Raw genomic sequence first — 15,214 nt, forward strand, 5'->3', positions numbered from 1 at the left:
AGGACGATGGATGATCACAAGCCATCAAAAACCAAACTGAACTGCTCGAATTTTTGCACCTGGAGTGGTATAAAATTATCCAAAAGCAGTGTGTAAGACTGGTGGTGGAGAACATGCCAAGGTGCTGTGATTAAAAACAAGGGTTATTCCACCAAATATTGATTTCTGAACTCTTAAAACTGAATATATATATATATTTTTTTTGCATTATTTGATGTCTGAAACCTCTGCATCTTTTTTTTTATTTCAGTCATTTCTCACTTAAATAAATGACAATTTTTGGGGGGGATTTTAGGAGAAATGTTGTCCATAGTTTATAGAATAAAGCCACAATGTTCATTTTACTTAAACACACACATATATATATATATATATACCTGTTTTAGAAACTGAAGTAATGGTTTGGGTGGGAAAAGAGTAAACAGGATGTGAAAAGAACAAAAAACATCTACACATCAGAACATATCTCTTATGTTGTAGTTGTATTATTCAGTTGTACAAATTGTAATGCGCTAAATGGTTCAGATATCACTTCTAAAATAATGTTGCAGCTGTAATGTTATTTATTCATTTATTATTTTTAGGACATATGCCCCCAAACCCCTCTGGCTGCAGCTTATTCAACTGCATGTTTGCAATGTCTGCAGGCTTCTTTTTAATGTAATCTTGTAGATATTGCCTTAATAATACTAGAAATGCGTGAGCTGCTTGGTATGACATTTTAAATGTCTGATTTAAAAGTCAAAGCACTCTCACACTTAACACCTCAATTTCAAAATGCCTCTGTAGAGTCTAGTGGGTGAAGCTGTTATCTCATGGGTTTAATGACACTGTATAATGAGAATCAGCCTCTGAAATGCTGTAGTCGAATGTATGTAAAATTGTATTAATATATTAACATGTTGGCTTAACTTACAGGTTCTCGCACCTATGAGCTGAACCCCATATCACTACTTGTTTAATTATTTGAACATTTAAACAGTTCACCCGGTTTTGCTCCTACTTTGTAGAAATGAAAACCTTCAGCTACACCAGTCCATGGAGAATAGGATCAGACACTCCTGCAGCAGATGTTAGATTGCATTTAGACACAAGAGCTTTAGTGAGGTTTGGTACTGATATTGGAAGATTAGTTCTAGATCACAGCCGCCACTTCATCTCATCCCAAAGGTACTGCAGCTAAATCACTCCAGCAAATGCAGTTCCTCCTCCACAGCCCAGCTTTGAGAGAGATTGGGCACAGTGACCCTAGCTCTTGTGCTCATTAGCTCATTCTGCTCTGTTTTTTTATAGTTTTATTTCTTTTCCTTTTTCTGTGATCATGTAATCATATTTATTCTCTGTTTATAATCTATCCTGCTTCTGTAGGGCAGCCAGCTGTACACAGGAGGTGCCCTTACAGGGCAAAGTGACATCCCTGGACATCTCACCCAACCACAGGGAGCTGTTAAGCTGCTCAAGAGATGAGAGCCTTCAGTTGGTTGACCTGAGGATGAGCAACACCAGAATGGCCTTTAGGTATATAAAAAAAAAACTGTATAGTAGAGAGCACAACTCTAATCTCAGTCAGATAAAAGCCTCTTGAATGGTTATAAATGAAACAAAGATTGTACCATATTTTTCACATAAGGCGCACTGTAAGGAGCAATAAAGCCACTCCGCTGAAGTACAGTGTTATACAGGAGTTTCAGTTTAGTTCTTTAGCACCGGGGCTGGGGTAGCATAAGCATTAGCCGCTAACCGCTATTTCCCCCGTTTAGAGATAAGTATTATTGGCCTGTAGCCTGCTGCTAACCCTAGCTAGCACTGCTGTATCATCATTATCATTAGCCGCTAACTGCTATTGGTTAGCTGCTGTAGCCTTAGTGCTGGAGTAATTCGTGAATCTAAGCTTACTTTTAAAAAGCGAAAACGCTTTACTCACGCAAATAAACCATGTTCAGGAGAGAAATCTGTGTAAATTAATATCCAGCACTCGTTTGACTTTAAAAGAAAGTCTTTTTTTATTACAGTTTTGTTTACTTAGCTTAGCTTTACTTAACTTAATTTGCTACCCCTCTACCACCACTCAGCGGCAAGACCTGCTGATTTAGAAGTGAAAATGGACCAGAAAAATAGACATTCATTGATAGTGCGCCTTATAATCCAGTACGCCATATAGTAAACCATATAGAAAAATATGGTACTTCATGTAAGGCTGTATTATCTTTCACAGTTATAGATGTTGTCTTGTGTAAAAGGTTATAAATGTGTAAAAGCCAACATAATGTATTATTTATCTGCCCCCCCAAAACAGTAATACATTCCCTGCTTTATTTCTATACGTTTTATGCCATGTACACACTAAACAAATTTCAGAATCCTCATATAATTGTACTTTTTCATACTACATAATTTGTTGTCTTGTGATCAGGAATCTAATTGTGGTTTGCACACTACATAAAAGATAAGCGACACATGGACATGAATAACAAGATCTTTCACCAGGAGGAAGCCATAATGAGTCTGTGATGCCGTGTTCGTGAAAAAAGAGTGATAGTTCAGTGCACAGGATCTTATCGGAAACTCGCAGAAGTAAAAATAAAGAATGTGGATTGTTGTTGACCGGGGCTAAAATCATGTTGTGTGCACCTTCCATTATACATTGTGGATATTACAGTGTGATAATGCTGGTCCCTCAGCTTTTTAAAAAGGGGTCACCAATCATTATGCAAATATAGAGAGAAAAATGTAATATCATCTTGCCATACAAACCTATTGCTTGTTCTGTGTTCTTTGATTATTTCAGGGCAGAGGGCTTCAAATGTGGAAGTGACAGCACCAAGGCCATTTTCAGGTGAGATACACAAAACATGAGTTGTTTGCTTTTTCAGTACACATATGTTTTTTTTTATTACTGCAGTGCAAAACACACTATGTATTTGTCAAAAGTCAAAGTCAAAGTGTTTTTTATTGTCATTTCAGCTATATACAGAGTACACAGTGAAACGAAACAACGTTCCTCCAGGGACCATGGTGCACATAAACACAGTGTAGACAGAACAATAGTGCAACAGTACAAAAGTGCAGACAGACAATACAACACAATACAGACAAAGAATAATAAATAACAAGAAAGTGTGCAAATTTTGCAGTGTGCAAAAAGTGTGCAAAAAAGACCAGTGAGGTAGTAATTACCTCTATTACACAGTGTGCAATAGAGTCCAGTGAGGTAGTAGGGTTTTTAGTGCTTTCCATTTTCTGGGGTAAGTGGGGTAAGAGTGTGTGTGCATGTACAGAAAAACCATCAGTTCAGTCTCTGCAGTTGAGGAGTCTGATGGCTTGGGGGTAGAAGCTGTTGCAGAATCTGGTCGTGCTGGACCGGATGCTGCGGTACCTTCTTCCCGAAGGCAGGAGGGAGAACAGTTCGTGTGAGGGATGAGTGGGGTCATTCACAATGCTGGTTGCTTTGCGGATGTTGCGGGTGGTGTAAATGTCCGTGATGGAGGGGAGAGAGACGCCGATGATCCTCTCAGCTGTCCTCACAATACGCTGGAGGGTCTTGCGGTCATAGACGGTGCAGGTCCCAAACCAGGCAGTGATGCAGCTGCTCAGGATGCTCTCAATGGTCCCTCTATAGAAGAGTGTGAGGATGGGTGGAGGGAGACGGGCCTTTCTCAGCTTCCGGAGGAAGTAGAGACGCTGCTGGGCTTTCTTGGCTGTAGAGCTGGTGTTCAGGGTCCAGGTGAGGTTATCTGCTAAGTGGACACCAAGGAACTTGGTGCTCTTAACAATCTCCACAGAGGACCCGTCGATGTTGAGTGGAGAGTGGGTGTGTTGTGCTCTCCTGTCAACAACCATTTCCTTTGTCTTGTCCACATTCAGGTGAAGGTTGTTGACTGTACACCAGTCTGTCAGCCGCTGCACCTCCTCTCTGTATGCCGACTCGTTGCCTTTGGTGATGAGACCCAGCACGGTTGTATCATCGGCGAACTTGATAAAGCTGTTAGAACTGTGTTTTGCAGCACAGTCATGAGTCAGCAGGGTGAACAGCAGAGGACTCAGGACACTGCCCTGGGGGGCCCCAGTGTTCAGTGTGATGGTGCTGCCCCCGAACCGGACTGACTGGGGTCTCCCCGTCAGAAAGTCCAGGATCCAGTTGCAGAGGGGGGTGTTGAGGCCGAGCGAGCTTAGCTTCCTGATGAGGTTCTGTGGGATGATGGTGTTGAATGCTGAACTGAAGTCTATAAACAGCATTCTGACGTAAGTGTCCTTCTTCTCCAGGTGGGTGAGGGAGAGATGAAGGGTGGTGGTGATGGCATCGTCCGTGGAGCGATTGGGACGATACGCAAACTGCAGGGGGTCCAGTGAAGAGGGCAGTCGTGTCTTGATGTTCCTCATGACTAGCCTCTCGTAGCACTTCATGATGATGGGTGTAAGTGCAACGGGACGGTAGTCATTGAGGCAGGACACTGTGGACTTCTTCGGCACGGGAACGATGGCGCTGCACAGGGAGATGTTGAAGATGTCCGTGAGAACATCTGTCAGCTGGTCTGCGCACTCCCTGAGCACTCTGCCGGGGATGTTGTCTGGTCCTGCAGCTTTCGTGGGTTGACTCTGCGCAGAGTGTTCCTCACATCCACTGCAGTCAGGCACAACACCTGCTCGTCCGGCTTGGGCATGGTCTTTCTCACCATCGTGTTGTTTTGTGTTGTTCAGGGCATCAGGGAGGGAGGCATCACGTTCACAGCACGGTGGCATTGTCCTGTAGTTGGTGATTGCCTGGATGCCCTGCCACATACGCCGCGCGTCACCCGTGTCCTTGAAGTGGCTGTGGATTCTCTGGGCGTGTGCGCGCTTTGCCTCTCTGATGGCTCTTGACAGGTCGGCTCTCGCTTTCCTCAGGGCCACCTTGTCACCCACTCTGAAGGCGGAGTCGCGGGTCCTCAGCAGCGCACGTACCTCAGCAGTCATCCAAGGCTTCTGGTTTGGGCGTGTAGTGATGGTCTTGGAGACAGTGACATCATCAATACACTTGCTGATGTAGCCAGTGACTGATGCTGCATACTCCTCCAAATCAACAGAATCGCCTTCAGTAGCAGCCTCCCTAAACATGTCCCATGCAGTGCACTCAAAACAGTCCTGAAGGGCAGAGATGGAGCCTGCCGGCCAGGTTTTCACCTGCTTCTGAACTGGTCTGGAGCGTCTGATGAGTGGTGTGTATGTTGGAGTCAGCCAAACACACATGTGGTCCGAGAAAGCGAGGTGGGGGCGGGGCTCCGCCCGGTACGCGCTGGGGATGTTTGTGTAAACAAGATCCAGCGCGCTCGCTCCTCTCGTTGCAAAGTCCACATGTTGATGGAATTTAGGGAGCACTGACTTGAGATTTGCGTGGTTGAAATCTCCGGCGATAATAAACTGGGTGTTTGTTCTGCAGATCGCTGATAGTCCGATAGAGTTCACACAGAGCCTCTTTAGCATTAGCACCAATGCTAGCGCTGGGTGGAATGTAGACAGCAGCTATTAGCACGGCGGAGAACTCCCGTACTAAATAAAAAGGTCTGCACTTGACTAGCAGGAACTCCACCAGCGGAGAGCAGTGTTTGGCGACAGTCACAGCGTTGTTACACCATTCCGTGTTGATGTAAACACACACGCCTCCACCGCGGGTCTTCCCGGATAGAGCCGCGCTCCTATCCACTCTGAACGCGGTTAGCCCGGCTAGCTGAATGGCCCTGTTCGGAATGTTGTCGTTCAGCCACGATTCCACAAAAACCAAAGCACAGCAGTCTCTGAACTCACGCTGGGTTGTTCGCTGGAGTCGGATGTAGTCCAGTTTATTGTCAAGGGAACAGACGTTTGCCAGAAAGAGCGATGGTATAGCCGGCCGGCTAGGACTAGCCTTTAGCCTCGCGCGGATCCCGGCTCTCTTTCCGCGCTTCCGCTTACGCTCGCACCGCTTGCGATGGCACTTCCGCTGGGCTCCGGCGTCAGGAAACACCGCGGGCTGGCGGCCTGGGTCTCTTAGCAGGCTAAGCTCAAGTAGCGTCTGCAGAACCTCGTCCGGTAGCGTGTTTTCTGGCTGATTTCTCCACTGTAGCAGGGTCTGGCGGTGGTAGAACATGTGCACGGGTGTTCCGATGCACATATTTGCAGGAAATAAACGGAAAAAACGACAAATAGTAACACAAAAGCACCATTTAACGGACCCGGAGCGGCCGCTGCGTGTTAACGTGCCGCCATCTGATTTGCACCAGAGAACAAACTACAGGTGTGAAAACACCCTAAAGTCAAGGCAGATTTTTAGTGTTTTAGTGAAATATGCCTCCCTCCGCCTATCCGCCTGCAGCTCTTGTGAGAAAAGAGTACTTGTCACTTGTCCCCTGTGAAAATTAGCACTGAATACACTCCAGGGACTACAGCTGATGGCCAACACACACATACTTAATGTGCCTGTGTAAGAGGGAATTACTCAGTAGCTGGCAACAGCCACTGTAAAAGTGCAACATATAAGTAATACAGTGATAGATTTTCCAAAAGGGCTTTAGACGCCCTCAAAAATTATTAGCTTTGTGTTGGGTGTTGAAAAATGTGGGTACCTGATACTGATTACTTTTCCTTTGTGCTAATACTGACCTATTGCACTTACTCTACTGGGTATCCAGTTTAAAAATCTGCCTTGACTTTAGGGTGTTTTCACACCTGTAGTTTGTTCTCTGGTGCAAATCAATTGATGAGTTTGTTTACCCTGGAGAGTTTTTCCTTCTCTGTTTGGTTTGTTTTCACACAGTGCAAACCTAAATGCACCAAAATGCATCCTAACAAACCATGCAAACACAATGTCTCCTGTGATTGGTCAGAGCTGTCTGGCGCAGGAGCAGGAAATAAAAACAGAAAGATCTGTATTCCTGACCAGTGTGTATAATTGGGCAGTGTAAAGCTGCTGTAACACTGAATGCTGAAAAATTCACTGCTGTGCTTTTAAACACAGTATTTTAAATGGAATGGTGCATGGCTGTGATCAGTAAACGCTCCAGACACAGTGTTCAGTGTAAAACAGCTCAGCATGGAGCAGCAGCAGAGACAATGTTTGTTCATAACTGTAGTAATTATTAGGGTAATATAGCAGGTTATTGCTGCAACATTGCCATTAGTTGGGTCAGATCGAGACCGGATAACACTTTCAAAATGCTCTGGAGTTCTGGACCAAGGCCACTTCCCCTAGCTGGTCTTGGTGGGTTTTTTTGTTTTTGCGATTACTGATTTTACACCTGCTCAAACAAACTGCACCAAAGGGAACAAGAAACCACAGTCTGTTTTAACTAAATCAAATAGTGCTGCAGTGAAAAAGTGCTTAGACTGCATTATAACCTTAATGAAGGCGGTCTGAGATATTTGGTTAGTGAGAAGGCTGCAGGGCTTCCTCTGTGCAACTCAATTGGTTGGAATTTTGACAATGTGGCAGACATTATTTTGGCTTTGTGTCTACAGAACAGAATGGAATGGAACAACGACGTACAAGATTTACTAGAACACTTCTCAAGAAACATTTTCTGTTTAATTCTCAAGAAATATATTTGCGAATAAGGAGCAATTAATTATTTTTATTTTATAATGTAAAGTTAAAATTAGATGAAACTTATTGTGCTACTTCAAAAACGCCCCAACCTTAAAAATGAGGCTATTCTCTGCATGACAGTGACGTTTGCTTGCTGTGCTTTCTTTTGTTTTTCTCTGCATGCACTGATTTGCAGTTGTCTTGTGGCCAACTGCTGACACTCATTCAAGATCATTCAAGTTATTCAGGCAAATTAGTGCTGACAAGGGCAGAGCAGAGCCAACAGTGTGGAATACACACTCCACAGACTACAAGCAGTAGGCAGCCAACCACTCACACCAACTGTCTGGTGGCTTTCGTTGGCATGGTGTCTTTAGATTAACAGTGCTAGGGGATTGACACTATAATTAAAGGTGATGTACAGACATGTTATTACCTGAGACTAGAAGTGGGCAATATGGGAATGTTTTATTGAATCATGATAAAAAATTCTTATTGTATCAACAATAATCTATTTTTATGTAAATTGAGGATACCATTGATCCTTAATGGACACTGACCCAACTGTACCCAACATCATTATTGTTCTGAAATCAGGGTTCATATACATTTTACCAATACATTTCCATGATTTTTTTAATGACTTTTCCATGACTGCAAGGCAAATTTCAGTTCAGACATGTACAATTAAACAAAAAAGTAATAAAACTATAATCAAAATTGATTATAGTAGCTCTAAAATGAATCAGATAAAATGCTGACACACAATCTTTAATAATAAAATGTATGTCAGATCCTTTATTGTGTAGGGCTAAGTTACTGAATTAACTCTGATGTAGCTGACAAATTTGTTTGCTCAAAATAGATTTTCTCCATCGATAAACTAAAACACAAATATTTGTAGACCATGACTTTTCCAAAACATTCTTGGTGTTTTTATTTTTACAAAACTTATTCAGGCCAGGAAATTGCTATTTTCATATTTCAGGACTTTTCCAGTTATTTCATGACCATACAAACCCTATGAATTGGGGTTGAATGTGTTTTTTGCTGTGTGTGTGAATAGAGCAGCTGTTAAGGTTCAGCTCTCTGAACTTACCTGTATTTCTTAAAGGCAGAGGCTGGATAAACAGGCAGACGCTGCTCTTAAAGGGCAGAGCATTCATCTGTCCCCAGCTAAAACATTTATGGCCAGTTTAAATGAAAATGATGAGGACAGCTTAAAAAAGCTGGCAGAGAATAAAGGATCTAAAGTGCTAGATTATGCAAAACCAACAGACTATGGGACGGGGCTCTTTGCAGTGTTCCAGACGCATTTATAAAGGTCAGCGTAACAACAGAGAACAGCTAGAAGCCTTTAGTTAACTCCCTCCTCCTCCTCCTCCTCCCAGGTCCACCCTGTTCATAATGTGACCCTGCCGTTTTTTTAGCATGGACCAGAGTGGACGTTCGGTGCTTTGCGTGATGTAAGACGGGAAAAGAAAAGAGATCCAGAGCAATACTGGAATACGGTGGGCTGAGGCCCCATTTATGCTTCTGGTGAGTGTCTGACTCCCAGTTGAGTCATACACTTAGCAGTTTCTATGGCAACAGGAGAACCAGAATGCATTGCGTCATTTTTTTTAAGGATGAGTCTGCCTTGGTAATGCGAGCTCGGAGAGGGAGGGGTCTAATGGAAGACTTATCACCCTCCCCCTCGACATTTTCCTCAGGTCCAGAGCCTAGAGCTCGGGCTGAATATTTTCAACACAGCACTGGCAACACACATCACTGCTGCTGCTAAGAAACGGAGCACGCTGCTGAGGACACACACACACACACACATTGAGAGAGAGAGATTAAGCTTAGCCCTTGAGTAAATGGTGTTTTAATTAGAGGGCCAATGAATTAATAAGATTATAGCAAATCGGTCAAAAGCATAAGAGACAAGAGCATCTGATCATTACTGAAAGGAAGAAAAGTAAAAGTTGTACTGAGACAATAATAACTCCACACAGACATCTTAACCCTTTAACATCCTCACCAAAACATAAATATAATTGTTTGTTTTTACCATTTAAAGTCCCCAATTTTTTAGATACCTTTGTTTTTTTTGCAAAATCAGAACACAAATACAAAATGCAAAAAATGTTTTATAAAGTTACATAATTCCACTAAGCAAATCCTCAGTAGCTATCATATGCTGAAACCGATACACATATTAAAAGACACAGTTACCAGATGGCACAACAGAGTTGAGTTTAGTTCAAGACCTTCAATAACAAAGAAACTCAATGTGCTCTACTAAAAATAGAGTAGGGCAATAAAGGGTTAATACATTTTTAACACCCTTTCCGACCTGCATTAAATTATTTAAGCATGCTCAATCTTTTGGATTCAGTAGCCTCAGACCTGATTTATTATAGATGGGCACTATATGACCAGACAAAAGTTTTGTTTCTGTTCATTCATTGTTTTTTTATCCAAAAGTGTAGCTGTCTCTACTGTTCAGAGAAGAAGGCTTAATACTAAATTTTGGAGCACTGCAGTGAGGATTTTATTCTATTCAGCTCCTCCCAACAGTACTGGATAGAGCACTATCATTTTAGAGAACACAGTTATTCTGCTGCACAGTGCAGTGCTTACAGAGCTTTATACCTCTCTACTACCCCACTTGAAGAATTGAAGAATGCCAGTGATTTAAAAACACGTAGAATTTCATTCAAACCGCAGGATAACTAATGTTAAGGTTAAACAGAAATTGCAATATACACCTTATAGAGTATATGCAAAACTCTCAAAAATTAGAGCAGATGTACTTTATACAGTATATTCTATAAATGAACCTATGAGACGAGCAGTCGTAGCACTTAACCTAAAAAAAAAACCTGATTAAACCAGGAATAACCAAGAAAGACTTTAACCCATAGCCTGAATGTTATTTTTTCCCTCTGTATTTAGTCCAGATGGAAGTTACCTGGTGGCAGGCTCTGCTGATGGTGCTGTGTACGTCTGGAACGTTAGCACAGGCAAGCTGGAAACTCGACTCTCAGATAAACACAGGTACCCATATTCCCACCGCCAACCTGACATTTTTTCTCAAGAACAGAAGAATATGAGATAGAAACTCTCTTTTATTTTATGTTTGGATTTTGCTACATAATGTTGTGATTGGGAAATAATTAATTTAGTTAACATAAACTTTAATTAAGGGCAGTCTTTTTGTTGTTTTTTTGTTGTTACTATGGATGCACAGGACTGGATTGGACACCACCTAACGATTTGCAGTTAATTTGTGTTTAATTAGCATGTTTTTGACTGCAGTTAGGTAAATGGTGCCCTTTTATTCTAACACAGTACAATCCATTTCTGCCAGTATAACAAGTAATATGAACAACAAAAAAGCACAACTTTAAACATCATTTAGCCCTTTAAGTAGCTCCTTGAAAAAATTAAGTTTTGACATGACGTTTCATGTCCAGATTAATTTATTACCATTGTTTAGTCTGATATTCCAATCACAGACTATTTTAATAGATTGTGTGATTGCTCATGTTATCATTTCATATATTTTCAATCACAGGCAATGTTACAAATGTAGTCATCTAGGGCCTTATGTGCTAAGACTTGTGTGGAATTCCTACTAAAATGTTGAGTGTGTTCAGAGCTGAAAACTGCTGTATGAACAAAAAAAATATATTCTCATTTAGTATTTCAAAGCAAAGCAGTGACACTAAAACACATTAGAACGTACGTATGAAATGAAACTGGCTTGGGGGAACAAACATTCTCACGTTCAAGTCACATTTAGTACATCTGACTGCCAGTAAATTGTGTAAATTAAAAGCCTAAATGGGTTTTTAAACTTTTTTTTTGGTCTCTTCTTTTACTTATTTTTCCGAACAGCAAAAAATTTTTTTTGGTTGCCAAACATTCAATGCATCCCTAATTTTAAGTTGCAGGCCTTTAGGAATATTTTATAGTTCCACTGTTTATTATGCACATGCCCCACTAACACCAAATCATGGAGATAATTTGTCCTTCTTACTACTGTCTGTTTCAGATGCTCAGTTAATGCAGTGGCATGGTCAATGTCAGGCGAGTACGTGGTGAGTGTAGATAAGAGCCGGCGAGCCATTCTCTGGAGCAACATCTGAACCTGGAGATACATGGCTGTGCTCCTGTTGCTGAAAAAACCCACCAGACTCTGTAATGTCCAGTCATCCATACTCAGCATCTGAAGAACAGCCCAGCATGTTCAATTCACAAACTCCTACTGCTGAACTTCACTGTTTTTCACTGCCAATAAACCCCAAAACACCCACAGCCAGCATGCTAAAATAAGCTGGTCTGGCTTCATACAGCAGTTTGGATCTGTTGGATACCTCTATGTTCATTTGTTTGAATATTACTGACAGTATGCATAAGAAAAGCATTTCTTAGATGACATTTAGAGTACCTATAAAGCAAAGCAAGAGTGTTACCAAAATACCACTCATACAATCAAATCACATGGTTTAAAGATGCAAAAACTGAAGTGACCTTGTTTTGACATATTTGTTTCGTATGCTATTTTAATGAATGTTTCTGTATTTATAATATATTTGATCTGTAGGCAGTGATTTTGAAACCACTCAGAGGGCTTCAGGTGGACTTTTTCTAGCCAGATACTTTTACATACTCATTTGTTAGATAGACTCATTTGTTAAAGATATCCTGTGGCGTTTTCTTAAAGGTAAAGCTCAGATTTGTTTACACTGTAAATTTTCCACCAGTGGACTGTGTTGTTGTTGGTGTCTAAACTGAAAGGTGAATAAAATTTCTTGCCGTAATACACAATGGATCTTAACAGTGAATCATAGCATCTTCCAAATGTGAGATTTCATATCTTTATAGTAGTATTTAGTTTGGGTGGTAACCCAAATATTAGTTCTTGGTGATATTGTAAAAAAAAAAATATATATATATATATGTATATACGTAAGTTATTTAACAACTTCATTTTTCGTATTATTTGTAAACAGACAGCACCATTTAAAGTGATGTGCAAGCTATAGTTTCCTTTACATTTAATTTAAAATTGCTCATTTATTTATTTATTTTTGGTTACAACTAATAAGCAACCCCTTTTAACCCTACATGCAGCTTTTATATAAAACACGGTGCAAACATAACCTCCTTATATTTCAGTTAACGAAAAGAGTAAAATATGAATCACTGCCACATAAAAGAATACTTTACAGGTTTCTGACAGAAGCAAATGTCTGTCTGAGATTCCTTCTGGCAGCTTCTCTATGTAAAGATGTGCAATCCCAATCATTAGTAGATTAGTATATTCATAGATTTAATTTGGTATACCCAGCCTTGACACCCATTTTGAAAATTGCATTAATTCGATTAATCAATTTTTTTTTAATTTAATTAACCTCCCAGCCCTACCACAGATTTTATTTTTTTCGTTTTATTTTGACTATTTGTATATCTTGATTGAGTTAAATTATACAGAGCTGCTGTACTTAACTTTGATCTATCCATGTAGTTTTATTTTTCTTTATGTTTAATGTTACATATTATTGTATCAATGAAACCCCATTTTCAACATTTTAACAATTTGAAGCACTCAGTGAATTATGTATTATGTACAATATAGTGTACAATCTATATTAGCTATCGGACAGGGAATACCCATAATCCATTGCTTTGTTTGGTTTAAAGATTCACCAGCAGCTTCTCTGAAGAATGTTTAGAGTTTATATGAAGCATAACAAGATGAGAAGAATATAGTGTAGTTACATTTGGAACGTTAGCACGGGCAAGATGGAAACTCGACTCTCAGATAAACACAGGTTCCCATAATCCCACCACCAACCTGACCTTTATTCTAAAAAACATAAGAATATGTACTGAGTCTCTGAGGGGACACAGTGATTTTTTTTACGTACATAGTGGTGAGCACCAGATATGAAGTGCTAACAACTAACTAAGGGTGCTTTCACACCTGCCTCGTTTGGTCCGGACTTTCGGACTTTTCAGTTTGGTCCGAACCAAAGTAGCAGGTGTGAAAGGGCCGCGAACCACGGTCCGGACCTAAGGACCAGATTTTGGTCCGACCAAGAGAGGTGGTCTCGGTCCGGATCATCTGAACCATGGCCCGGTTCTCCTGCAGTATGAAAGCGTTTTTCTGGATGGTTCGAACTATCGGACCAATTACAGGAAGCTGAGCAGGCGTTCCTTAACAGCGGCAGCAGAAGAAGAAAAATAACCATCTACTACTGACTGCAGCCTGCGGGATTGTAGTGTATACATAGTATTTAAGCCGGCACATTATATTTAAAGTCCGCTAACTGCCCTGTACATTTTTTACTTCCGTTCAGAGGCGGAGCTAAGACATGATGCTTACAAAGTGGGCGGGACTGGACGGCATGACGCTAACAAAGTGGGCGGAGCTGAACGCACTGGACGTCCAACTCCGCCTTCCTGCAGGCTGCAGTCAGTACCCTCTCACAATAACCGGAAAGCAGGAAAAATGAGCCGTGGATACAGCTGCTTCAGGACAAGCACGTTCGTTTGGCGGATTTGAACTAACCTAGAGTACTGTGCCTGAAGTTGCTGCTGCTGGTATTAAAACCACAATAGCAGCAGCGCTACTATGGAGACAAAATGAATCTGTTCATTCATTTTATCCTTATCCTGGAAAGGCTTTCCACCGAATGAACCACCCGCTGAATTGTCAACACGCCAACGTCAGACGCATGTCCTTCTAAAAGCAATCAGCGTCAAGTTAAGGAAAACGCATCGATACGTAATGATTAGTGATGATTAAAGGATGTAGGGGTATCACACAGAGGTCTTTGGTGCGCTCCCTAAACTGCAGTGTGAAAACAAAAATTAGCGGACCAAATATATACAATGTAGCAAACACATGAACCTTGGTTCGGACCACGGTCCAAACTTTCAGGTGTGAAAGCACCCTCAGCTAACTACTTTATTTCATTGTGGAATGTTTTAGCTAGCTAGCTAACGGTAGCTGTAAGCCCAGAGCTAATGATAGCCAGCTAACTGGTTAGCTAGATAACTCTTATTAGAAGTGTAACTTACAAGGCAGGAGGTATCATTTTGTAGAAAATGGTTTTGGACACACACACTGCGACTATTTTCACCCAAGCCTACCATATTTTGTACAGAGAGCAATGCAAGCCTTTTAAGCTAAGCCAACGTAGCTAGCGATCTTTGCAAAAGCAGATGCAGCAGCTGAGAAACTCACCCAAGTAAGAAGTTCTTTAAACAAAAATGTAATAAATCTAAACCTCAATTTGCTGTACTTATAAATATATAAAAAATACAGTGTTACTAAACACATGCAAGAAAATATATAGAGAAAGAAGCAGGTGATTAGGTACCAGTCTGTGTTGTTAGGGTGAAAAAAAGCCAGAAATTGAATGTAGCCAGCAGCAATACACATGTTTGAATATCATTAAGATTTTAAAGGTTACATTACAATAAGGGCAACTGCTTTGCTCATGGTGGGATAGAGTTAAAATACACTTGCTTAGGCTGCTGAACAAGTTCGAAAAAGTTAGTAAAAAAATAGTTGCTGGTTAAATACCATTTTTAACATAACACGACATCTTCCTAAAATATAAGTTCTTCAGGATACATAGTATCTTAGTGGTTGCTATGGTATCTCAGGTGGTCTTA

At 41.0% G+C, this 15,214-nt stretch overlaps 2 protein-coding genes across 3 annotated transcripts in view; both read left to right on the forward strand.

Moving 5' to 3' along the window:
* LOC103034420 (protein Atg16l2) overlaps positions 1-12,355 on the forward strand; it is a 48,488-nt gene extending 36,133 nt beyond the window's left edge. The window contains exons 15-18 of one of the 2 annotated variants that reach the window (XR_002652042.2): positions 1,369-1,518; positions 2,789-2,836; positions 10,483-10,579; positions 11,580-12,355. Coding sequence is in view for 1 of the 2 variants with exons in the window: in XM_007236804.4 (XP_007236866.3) it covers positions 1,369-1,518; positions 2,789-2,836; positions 10,478-10,579; positions 11,580-11,673 (394 nt within the window). In the remaining variant the exon portion in view is untranslated. Of the gene's footprint in view, positions 1-1,368; positions 1,519-2,788; positions 2,837-10,477; positions 10,580-11,579 lie in introns of both variants that reach the window. The other variant, XM_007236804.4, reaches the window with a different exon arrangement.
* Positions 12,356-14,054: 1,699 nt separating this feature from the next.
* arrb1 (arrestin, beta 1) overlaps positions 14,055-15,214 on the forward strand; it is a 39,844-nt gene continuing 38,684 nt past the window's right edge. Inside the window, exon 1 of the mRNA XM_022685460.2 lies at positions 14,055-14,318. The gene's annotated coding sequence lies outside the window, so the exon portion shown is untranslated. The remainder of the gene's footprint in view (positions 14,319-15,214) is intronic.

Source organism: Astyanax mexicanus, chromosome 18 (genome assembly GCF_023375975.1).
Source record: "Astyanax mexicanus isolate ESR-SI-001 chromosome 18, AstMex3_surface, whole genome shotgun sequence".
Classification (NCBI taxonomy): domain Eukaryota; kingdom Metazoa; phylum Chordata; class Actinopteri; order Characiformes; family Acestrorhamphidae; genus Astyanax; species Astyanax mexicanus.